The sequence below is a fragment of the Rhinopithecus roxellana genome, chromosome 1 (assembly GCF_007565055.1).
Source record: "Rhinopithecus roxellana isolate Shanxi Qingling chromosome 1, ASM756505v1, whole genome shotgun sequence".
Classification (NCBI taxonomy): domain Eukaryota; kingdom Metazoa; phylum Chordata; class Mammalia; order Primates; family Cercopithecidae; genus Rhinopithecus; species Rhinopithecus roxellana.
The window spans coordinates 41,755,138-41,767,067 of NC_044549.1; the positions used below are offsets into that span (position 1 = coordinate 41,755,138).

The 11,930-nt window shown below is 38.2% G+C and overlaps 1 protein-coding gene across 1 annotated transcript in view; it reads left to right on the plus strand.

The window, feature by feature from the left end:
- GTF2E1 (general transcription factor IIE subunit 1) overlaps positions 1-3,046 on the plus strand; it is a 38,165-nt gene extending 35,119 nt beyond the window's left edge. Inside the window, exon 5 of the mRNA XM_010387082.2 lies at positions 738-3,046. Coding sequence (XP_010385384.1) covers positions 738-1,165 — 428 coding nt within the window. The 3' untranslated portion in view covers positions 1,166-3,046. The remainder of the gene's footprint in view (positions 1-737) is intronic.
- The last annotated feature ends 8,884 nt before the right edge of the window (positions 3,047-11,930 follow it).

Sequence of the window (11,930 nt, forward strand, 5' to 3'; positions counted from 1 at the left end):
AAAGAGAGCATTGGGAATGTAGGGATGGGATACATTTAAAAGGTAACATTTGAATAAAGACATGAAAGATGGAAGGGAGCTAACTGTGTGAGTACCTAAAGGAAAAATATTCCAGGCAGAGGGAACAGGCAGTGCAAAGGCCCTGAGGTAGGAGTGTGTCTGATATGTACAAGGAATACCATGGAGGCTACTGTGACTAGACTAGAATGAGGAGGGGAAAGAAATAAGAGGTAGATGGTCAGGAAGGATTCCAGATGATGTGGGACCCTATAGGCCATTGCAAAGCTTTTGGCTTTTACCTTGAGTGAGATAAAAAGCCATGTTTTGATTTTCTATTATGCCAGCTACCGTAGTCGAGTCGATTCTTCATAGACATTATCATTTATGTTTTTATTCAGAATCTTAGAAAGTCGATGCTTTTCTTACCTCATTTTACAGAAAAAGGTATTGAAGTTTAGAGATTAAATAACTTGCCCAAGATACTTGTGTATAGAAGAACCAGGATTCAGCTCTATGCTATAATATTATTAAAGCCGATGTACTTGACCATTATACTACTTAAGCTCCAGTTTGTAAGAAATATTTTGAATATTTTATGGATAGCAGCTCAAAAATAGAACCAGTGAAGTCTGTTATTTTATGGTGTCATTTAAATATATGTTAAAATATTATCTATATGTTATAAAGAAATGCCATTTATATTTAAGGTTATTGACTTTCTGAGTTTTACTCCCCAGGGGGCATAGATATGGATGCATTTCAGGAGCGTGAGGAAGGCCGTGCTGGGCCTGATGATAATGAAGAGGTCATGCGAGCACTGCTCATTCATGAGAAAAAGACTTCCTCTGCCATGGCTGGTTCAGTGGGGGCAGCCGCTCCAGTGACCACTGCCAATGGCAGTGACTCGGAAAGCGAGACCAGTGAGTCAGATGATGATTCTCCACCCCGTCAGGCAGCTGTGGCTGCGCATAAACGAGAAGAGGATGAAGAGGAAGATGACGAGTTTGAAGAAGTAGCAGATGACCCCATTGTCATGGTGGCTGGCCGTCCGTTCTCCTACAGTGAAGTGAGCCAACGGCCAGAGCTAGTGGCCCAGATGACACCAGAAGAAAAGGAAGCATATATAGCCATGGGACAACGCATGTTTGAGGACCTCTTTGAGTGAGATTTCCCTACTTCTTTCTCCTTTCTCTAATGCTCAGTTCAAAAAGAAATGTCTCATCTTTGAAGAAAAGTATTTAAGTGGCTTTCTGCCCCTCTTGATGGTGATCCTTGCGCAAAGAATGATGGTAGAGAGTTTGACTTTTATGCCAGAAACTTTCCCAGCAAGGTGGGGTGCTGGGAATCCTACCCTTCCTTGCTGTCACTACAGTACTAATATTTTACTGTATTTTCTTTTCTTTTCTTTTTTTTTTGAGACAAAGTCTCACTCTTGTCTCCCAGGCTGGAGTGCAATGGTGCAATCTCGGCTCACTGCAACCTCTGCCTCCTGGGTTCAAGTGATTCTCCTGCCTCAGCCTCCCAAATAGCTGGGATGACGGGCACCCGCCATCACACCTGGCTACTTTTTTGTATTTTTAGTAGAGACAGGGTTTCACCGTGTTAGCCAGGATGATCTCGATCTCCTGACCTCGTGATCTGCCTGCCTCAGGCTCCCAAAGTGCTGTATTTTCTTACCTAATTTTTTTCTTGCCTTATTAAGATGTAATTTTCTCCCTTCTGAAATGAATGAGGGAAGTTCATAAGGTAAATCCTTCCCATCCATCTGTTTACTACAATAGGTTACAATAATTCACTGATCACATCCATTTTATCTGTTCTAGCCAGGCATTCCAAACAATTTCTTATACTGCTGCCCACCAAAGCAGCTTGCCAACAGTCAAATCATTGATTGGGGGGGAAAATCCTGAAACCTGCTTAGAATTTGAACATTTCCTCAAAATTGAGATAGTTCAATATGTAATGGGAGGTGGGAGTGTGTGTGGAAGGGGGATAGATATACTTGAGTCTCATGATTAATGTCTAAACCAGAATTTTGTGTCTTTAGAACTGACCAGACTGGTAGATTTAATTGTGTTGCTTAATGTCTTTTGGTTTGGGTTTGGGATGATAGAAAATAGAAAGTATAATTGGTAAACCCTTAGGAAGAAACTAGAAAAACACGGACACTGGACGAGAAGTCTGTGTAAAGGGTTGAAGAGTGACAAACATTGTGAACAGTGCCTTAGAACTGTATCAGTTAGTCTGATTTGCAAATCCTTTATATAAAGCTGAGACTGGTCCTGGTTTTGTTCCCTTTGGGTACAGACCTCTTGTCAGTGCTATAAATTGTTTAATGAGGCCATTCCAGAGAAATCAACATAGAATAATTGATTACTCTTCTCTGTCTCTGTCACTCTCCCTCTTTCTAAACATCATTGAAGGCTGTCTCTCTTTTGATTCTTGTCAGACATGGTATTTTAGGGTGCATCCAGTATACCATTGAGCATTGTAACCCCAAGAAACAGTTTATTTTGGGTTCTGATATGTAGCATGGTATTTTCCCTAAGGCAGAACTTTAAAGAACTTTCACACAAGGGTCTATAACAATTGTATATCTTAAAATATTTTTCCTTGCATTGTAATTTTTAAGTATTTATCATTTTATAGTACACGTGTAAAGAATATATGAGCCTTGTATGGAGTGATGTTTCATTTACCTGGGTTGTATTAATGACTGAATGTTGACAATAAATCTATTTTATACTGACTGAAATTTGTTCATTTTAAGCTCTGTAACATCTTGGAGCATATTAAAATGAATATTCTTCCCATTAAAAAATGTTAAAGACTTTTTTATTAGTCATATTTTAAATAATAGATGCATCATATGGGATGTAAACTTTTTGTGCAGTAAGATACCTTTGTACCTTGTATACGTATTCAACTTTTACACTTGATCTTAGCCAAAAGACCAGGAAGCAATGTTATTCAGCTTTTAAACATTGTTTTTTAAACTTTTATAGTTCTAGAAGTTAATTTAAATAAAATGGTAATCAGATGTTAATTTTTAAAATGTAGTTAATTTTTTAAACTGTTTTTTGTGAGTGTGTTCGTGTGTATGTAGAATTCATGTTTTGAAAAAATGTCACAAGCGAATATGGAGATAAGAATAAAGGTATTCATTGCAGCAGTATTTGAAATAGAATAAAAAGATAGATACACTCACTAAATCTGTATTTCATCCTAAGTACTCAGGACGCCAAGGCAGGAGGATTGTGTGAGCCAGGAGTTCAAGGCTAGCCTGGGTAACATAATGAGATCCCATCCCTCCCCCGAAAAGAATGTATTGAGAGGAAAAGATATCCATAATGTGTTAAATATTGGATTCAGTTTTTCTAGGGGAGTATTGCGTGTGTGTGTGTGTGTGTGTGAAGGAGAAAGTAGCTAACATATAGTGAACTATGTGCCAGACACTATTTTAAGTGCTTTATATATGTTAACTCATTCAATCTTTTATAATACATCTGTGAGGTAGGTATACATATATAAATATATATATGAATTAGGGATGAGAATTACTGTGATCTTAATATGTTGTTATGAAAAAGATATTTTTATTTTGAAAGAGAATCAAACACATTTAATGAAAGAAATAGTAGAGTGTCAAAAGCAAGGTCTTTTTAGGTTAATGCTAGGATTTTTAGGTGAGTAGGCCCTCAGTTAAGCAAAATGAAAAAATCCAGAGTTTATCATTTTTTTGGATAAACATCTCTAAATTACTCAAAATCAATGGGAAGATACAATTTAATAGGTAACTATCCCCCGTTCAGTGACATCTAATAAGACTCAAGAATTTATATTACTTTATCAGATAGGTTTGTCTCTTGAGTGGCAAATGATCTGGTGAGGAGAGACAGTCAGTGACAGAAGGACCAAAAATGGCAGCCCTACGGATTAGCCTCTGAAGCTCTAGTAAGGGTAGGCTCACATCCAAGGTTGGTAGATACATGTAGTCACTGTGTCTCTTGACCCTAGGAAAGCTAGAGTCATCACCACAAACAGCCCATAAGCGGATGATGGAGGAACTTGGTTTCCCTGAATGTGGTTGACTATATTCGTGTTATCTCAAGTGTCAGCTGAACAAGTGTCCCAGCTTTCCCACTGTCCTTTAAGATTTAAATAGAACTTTTTATCCTAACATGTTGGACTACTTCTTCTAGTATCATTTCTTTTGGGAGATGACAGTTCTTTTTTGCAGGTAGTAGGGGACATGGGAGTGTAGGCAGGGAGCTTGTATCCTCTGGCTTTGCCTTTCTGCTTCCCTGGCTTTTCCATCTCCCCTCAACACCACCTGTCCTTGACCCCCCCTAGTACCATCAACACAAGTTTGTGTAGCAGATCTTCCCTGAAGCTTTTACAGTAGAGAGCAAAAGGAGTGGGGCAATGAGAGAGGGATTTTTGCTTCGGTGTTCCTTTTATTTTTAGCTGACACATAATAATTGTACATATTTGTGGGATGCAGAGTGATTATTTCTTCCAACTTTTAGGCTCAGGGGTATATGACATGCAGGTTTCTTATATAGGTAAATTGCATGTCATGGAGTTTGGTGTACAGATTATTTTGCCACCCAGGTAATAAGCACTGCATCTGATAAGTAGTTTTTCAGTCATCACCCTCCTCCCACCCTCCACTCTCAAGAAGGCCCTGGTGTCTGTTGTTCTCTTCTTTGTGTCCATGTGTACTCAGTGTTTAGTTCCCACTTATAAGTAAGAACATGGGGTGTTTGGTCTTGATTCTTGCATTAATTCACCTGGGATAATGGCCTCCAGCTCCATCTATGTTGCTGCAAAAGACAGGATCTCATTCTTTTTTATGGCTGCATAGTATTCCATGATGTGTATGTACCACATTTTCTTTATCCAGTCCACCAGTGATGGGCATGTGTTTTTATGGTAGAATGACTTATATTTCCTTGGGTATAAATATACCCAGTAATGGGATTGCTGAGTTAAATGGTAGCTCTATTTGGGTTTTTTTTTTTTTTTTTTTTTGAGACAGTCTCTCTCTTGCCCAGGCTGGAGTGCAGTGGCATGATCTCGGCTGGTGTGCCGCAGCCTCCTGAGTAGCTGGGATTACAAGTGTGTGCCACCACACCTGGCTACTTTCTTTGTGTTTTTTGTTTGTTTGTTTGTTTGAGACAGAATTTCGTTCTTGTCGCCCAGGCTGGAGTGCAATGGCACGATTTCAGCTCACTGCAACCTCCGGCTCCCAGGTTCAAAGGATTCTCCTGCCTCAGCCTCCCGAGTAGCTGGGATTACAGGTGTGCACCACCACGCCCAGCTAATTTTTATATTTTTAGTAGAGAAGGGGTTTCACCATGTTGGCCAGGCTGGTCTCGAACTGACTGCAGGTGCACCCGCCTTGGCCTCCCAAAGTGCTGGGATTACAGGTGTGAGCCACCATGCCTGGCCAATTTGTGTATTTTTAGTAGAGACAGGGTTTCACCTTGTTGGCCTGGCTGGTCTCTGACCTCGGGTGATCTGCCTGTCTCGGCCTCCCAAAGTGTGCTGGGATTACAGGTGTGAGCCACCATGCCCAGCCCAATAGCTCTGTTTTAAGCTTTTTGAGAAATTTCCAGACTGCGTTCCACAGTGGCTGAACTAGTTTACATTCCCACCAGCAATGTATAAGCCTTCCCTTTTCTCTGCAACCTTGCCAGCATCTATTTTTTGACTTTTTAATAATAGCCATTCTGACTAGTGTGAGATGTTGTCTCATTGTGGTTTTGATTTACATTTCTCTAATGATTAGTGATACTGAACATTTTTGTATATGCTTGTTGGCCACATGTATGCTGTTGAGTGATGTCTGTCTATTTTTTTTGCCCATTTTTAAAATGGAATTGTTCATTTTTTGCTTGTTGATTTAAGTTCCTTATCGATTCTGGATATTAGACCTTTGTTGAATGCATAGTTTGCAAATATTTTCTCCTATTCTGTAGGTTGTTTACTCTTTTGATAGTTTCGTTTGCCGTGTAGAAGCTCTTAAGTTTAACTGGGTCCCATTTGTCAGTTTTTGTTTTTATTGCAATTTTTTTTATTATTATTCTTTTAGGTTCTAGGGTACATGTGCACAATGTGCAGGTTTGTTACATATGTATACATGTGCCATCTTGGTGTGCTACACCCATTAACTCGTCATTTACATTAGGTATATTTCCTAATACTATCCCTCCCCCTTGAACAATGCATTTGTTTTTGACATCTTCATTGTAAAATTTTTGCCTGGGCCTATGTCCAGAATAGTATTAACTAGGTTTTCTTCTAGAGTTTTTGTAGTTTTAGGTTTTATATTTAAGTCTTTCATTCATCTTCAGTTGATTTTTGTATGTGATGAAAGGAAGGGGTCCAGTTTCAGTCTTCTGCATATGGCTAGCCAGTTATCCTAGCACCACTATATTGAATAGGGACTTCTTTCCCCATTGCCTGTTTTTTTTTTTTGAGACGGAGTCTTGCTCTGTCGCCCAGGCTGGAGTGCAGTGGCCAGATCTCAGCTCACTGCAAGCTCCGCCTCCCGGATTTACGCCATTCTCCTGCCTCAGCCTCCTGAGTAGCTGGGACTATAGGCACCCGCCATCTCGCCCGGCTAGTTTTTTGTATTTTTTAGTAGAGATGGGGTTTTTGTTGACTTTGTCAAAGATTGGATGATTGTCAGCATGTGACTTTATTTGTGGGTTTCCTGTTTTCTGTTCCATTGGTCTATGTGTCTGTTTTTATACCAGTACCATGCTATTTTGGTTACTGTAGCATTGCAGTATAGTTTGAAGTCGGGTAGTATGATGCCTCTGGCTTTGTTCTTTTTGCTTAGGATTGCTTTGGCTATTTGGGCTCTTTTTTGGTCTTCTCATATGCGATAATAATTCAAACCAGGAGAAGGATATTTTAATTAAGGGATTAATATAGGTGGCAGGTTTAGGATTGAGGTTGTAGCAAATCACAGCGAAAGCATGAGTTAATTTGGTTTCTCCTTCCTCATCTTGCCAAGTTACTTCATTTCTAGTCATCTGAATGCGTGAGGGAGAAATAATTGATTCATTTCATAACTTGTTGGTATTACCTGTGACAACTGGACACTGAATGGAAACAAGTTTGGGAAGAACAGTTCATTTTATTTTCTAGCAGTTGGCTTGATGGCTAGATTTCCAGCCAGGACCACAATTGAAAGACTTACATATGCACTTTCTTATTCTCTTTATTCTTGAGTTTAAAAGTAGAAAATAACAATCAAAAAACAAATATAAAAATCCTTAGAATTTAGAAATTGATGTAATTTCACCTTTGTTTTGTTTCCACTAAAGCTACTTTATGTCATCTCTAACAGAGCTGAGCTATCACTTTATTTTTTTTAATATCTAAAAATGAGGAAGATTTCCAGAAAAGAACTGGCACTATAATAAATTTACTGTCAATTCTGTTGGTTCTTTCTGCTACAGAAGAAGCAAAATAAACAGTGAACAAGATAAGTACAGGTACTTTTAAAACATCTAATGCCAAAATGGGTTGGGAAGGGGAAAGAGTTATGAAATTTTACTTATTCCTTTGAAGAGCTAAAGGAATGAACCTATTTTGGCATGTCCTCGGGGCAGGAACAAGTACCTTAGCTTCTCTTCAGCAAGAGCTTCATGACCTTCTGAGTATCAGAGGTGGCCTTTCCTATTCTAGTTGCAAAGCAGGTAGGCCTAGTACACAATCCAGTTTCAACAGTCAACCCATGTTTCCCATAATGCAGAAGTGCATAATCTCCTACCTAATGTAAATAAGTCTGAGAAATTGGTCTGGAAAGAAGGCTGGTGCCAGGTCTGAAAATCCCTTCAATCGTTGAGGCATACAGGATGGTTGTACAGTTTTTTGTTGTTATTAATGTTTTAATTATTTAAAAATTCATTCAATAGGAAATGTATATAGTAAAAAATGAAAACTCCCCAGCCCACCGCTGTCTTACTAGACTGAGGTAATCATTGTTGATAGTTTAATGTGTATCCTCCCAGACCTTTTCTAGGCCTTTAGAAACCACACATACATACTACAGTGCTGTTTACACAAACGGAATCATATCATAGACATTGCCATTTGATTTTGAAATATCTTGGAGAGCTTTCCATTCAGTATATTTAGATCTTAATTTTAAAAAATAAAATAGAATTTTATAGTTGTATAATGGTTTATGTAAAAATTCCTTTATTGACAGGCATTTAGATAGTGTCTAGTTTTTCACTATTACATGCTGTAATCAATTACTCATTTTCATTTTCTTCGAGTATTTCTACAGAATAGAATCATAAAAAAGAAATAGCCAAAGGGCATGTCTATTTTAAACTCTGATATATACTGCTAAATTGCTCTTCAAAAAGATTGCTGGATAATTTTAAGCAGAGGAGTAATTTGTAGTATTGATACTGGATTGGTGTTTAAACCTAGAGATTATTAAGGCCATTTCAATAGTCTTGGTAAGTAATTTTATCAAAAGACCTGAGCAAGTCAGTGGGGATGAGAAAGTGGGGACAAATTTAAGAAATTCTGGGGAGGTAAAATTAATGAGATTTGGTGACTGTTTGGGTAGGGCAGTGTCTTGGATGATTCTCAGGTGTCGAGCTGGTTAGTAATTCCATTAACGCCATAACAAATACAGGAGGAGAAGCAGGTTTTCCTCCTGTTCCAGACTCAGTAAATGTCGCCACCATTTTACCTACAAGCTCAAGCCAAAAGTCTCAATAGTTGACTATCCTTTCTGTTTTTTATCCCACATCCAACTTACCAGCAAGTCCTGTTAAACTCAAAATATTATCTGATTTTGGAAGTAGAGGTGACAGGGCTTGCTAATAAATTGAAACTATACTCTAAATCTGACTTCATTGCTCCCACCATCTCCGCCCTACTCCCAGCCATGTGAACTCTCACCTTGACTACTACAGCAACCTCCCAGCTGGCCTCCCTGCTTCCTTGCTTATCCCCCTCTCACACATACATGCATTTTAACCAATTCCCACACACAAAGGGATCTTTTAAATGTAAATTAGATTATCTCACTCCCCTTAAAACCCTTAATTGATTTTTCTTAGAATAACATCCAAACTTACTCTATTCAGTAGGCTTTACATGGTCTGGCCCCTGGCTAACTACATCTACTAGTCTACTCTCTAACCATATTGACATTCTCTGTGTTTCTCAAATATGCCAGCCTTTTTCCTGCCTTAGATCTTTGCCCTAGCGGTATACTTCACTCTTGTCCCTGTTATTTCATTCTCAGCTTCAGTACCTCCTCACAGAAGTCAGTCTTCTTTCTCTAAAGGAATCTCTTCCATTCACTATCATATTTTTGTTTTATTTTCTTTATAGAAAAATTATTTGAAATGAACTTGTTTATTTCTTATTTGATTGTTCATGTCTATCAACCCCTCAAAAGTCTAAGCTCCTTGGGGGCATATAGAATTAATTCTGGCACATAGTAGGGTCTCAATAAATGTTGAATGGATAGATGGACAGAATTGGCACTAGGGAGAACATAGCCTTTTCTCCACCAGGGCTTATCATTTTGTTCCTGCTTGAATGGCAAGTCAGTTAATTATGTTCATTTGTGGAACATGTTACCTAGGGCTGTGTCTCCAGGACCATCAGTAGGGGATGCTGGGATATAGCTTCTAGGGCATAGCCAATGAGATGTTTAGAGACTTTAGTACCCATTAGCTTTAATGTTTTTAGAAAAGGGAATTAAGTGAGTACTTTGTCTAGGGCTGTGGTGTTCAATAAGGTAGTTGCTAGCATGCACTTGAAACGTATCTAGTCCAAATTGAGGTAGGCTATAAATATATAATATATGCTGAATGTTGAAGACCCAGCATGAGAAGAAAGAATGTAATATATCTTAATTTTTTATATAGAATATGTATTGAAAAGAATAGCATAAATATGTTAAAGAAATACACTTAAAAATAATTTTACCTTTTTTTTTTTTTACTTATTTTAATATGACTGTTCAAACATGTAAGACTACATAAACGGCTCACATTTGTAGCTTAAATTCTATTTCTATTGGACAGCACTGTTCTAGGGCATCTTCTTCGGGTGCTAGAGTTACACAAATAACCTTATGTATTATACTTAATGATTATTTGCATTTTTCCTCACATACAAGTTTTTTACCTGAATCCTGTGCCCACCCTCCTCTCCTCCCCTACCCTCTACCTGAAAGGTAGGTTTTACTTTGTTTGTAGGCTCTTTGTTCTTGGGAACGAATGGATTTTGTTTCTGGTTTATTTTTTTCCCACTGAGGAGGTGGGTTGGGGTGGTTGGGGTAATGTGTTTTGTTTGTTGCTTTTTTCTTGAAGTGGAATAGAATGGAAGGAGACTGTAGTAATGGTGATAAGGAACTGAAATTTTTAATTACTGAGACCAATGGTGTGATATTAACAAAGCTGCTGACTTCTGGGTCACTGAGGAACCTGAGCACCCTGTGAAGCTATGCCAGAGATGGAGGAGCTAAGAGCCAGTCCTAAATCAGAGGAGAGTTGGAAGCCCAATGTGTTAATCTAGACGCATGTATTAATAGATATTGTATGTTAAATTGCTCATGTGTTTATTATCTATCCTCCCCCGCCCCACTAGAATGTACGCTCCATGAGAGCAGAAGCTTTATCTTTCTTGCTCCCTATAGTATTCTGGCTCAATGCCTGGCACATAGTCATTAATAACTATTTGTTGAATGAATAAACAATTAAGTGGCAAATTCTTCAGGCCATGAGTAAACTATGGACCTTATATAAAAGGCTTCTATTTTCCGTTTCTGTCGTTATTTCTATACCTCATATCTGTGATGCTATTTTGTATTAATTTTTTTGGTCCAGAACTTCCTATTTGGAATGCTTACGGATAGTAAGTGCTGATCTGTGTAGCAAAGGGCATTTTCTCAGCATGTGGTGAAGCCACTTAACCAAAAATACCAAGACTTGCACATTAATTTGTTCACTTAGTCTACCTTAAGATCACTCTTTAAAGAGGACATTTGTAAAGAACAAAGATTGCGCTGTTTGTTTTGTTTTTAAATCTAGGAGTTTTATTTTTTTCATAAAAAATGGTGGTTCTGTGGTTGCCTTCATGATATCAAAGACCCGGGTTGCTTTTATCTTTATGCTTAGCCTGCTTTGGCAAATGCTTGTTGCTTCATAATACCTGATCCATCTTTACCTTCAGGTAGAAGGAAAGGAGGGTATTGGGGGATAAATGTGTATGCCAGCTGAGTCAGTATTCCCCCACTTTTTTGTGTGTGTGGTGAAATTCACTTAACATAAAATTAACCATTTTAAAGTGAACGATTCAGTGGCAATTAGTATATTCATGGTATTGTGTAACCCCCACCTCTATTCAGTTGCAAAACACTTTCATCACTACAAAAGAAAACCCTGTATCTGTAAAACATTTACTCCTCATTCTCCCTTTCCCCGAACCCTTGGCAACCACCAGTCTTCTTTCTGTCTCTGTGGATTTACTTATTATGAATATTCCATATAAATGGGATCATATGGTATGTGATCTTTTATGTCTGGCTTTTTCACTTAACATGTTTTTGAGGTTTTTACATGTTGCAACATGTATCAGTATTTTGTTCCTTTTTATGGCTGAGTGGGTATCCCATTATATTTATATACCACAATTTGTTTATCCATTCAGCTATTGATGAATTTAGGTTGTTTCCATATTTTGGCTATTGTGGATAGTGCCGTTATGAATGTTTTTGTAAGTATTTGTTTGAGTACCTGTTTTCAGTTTTGGGGAGTATGTACCTAGGAACTGTTGGGTCATATGTTCTATGTTTCTGTGCTATTTCATTTTAAAGTAATACTTCTTCCTGTACTCTGCAATAATTACTGTTATCCAATGGGAAGTAGTACAAG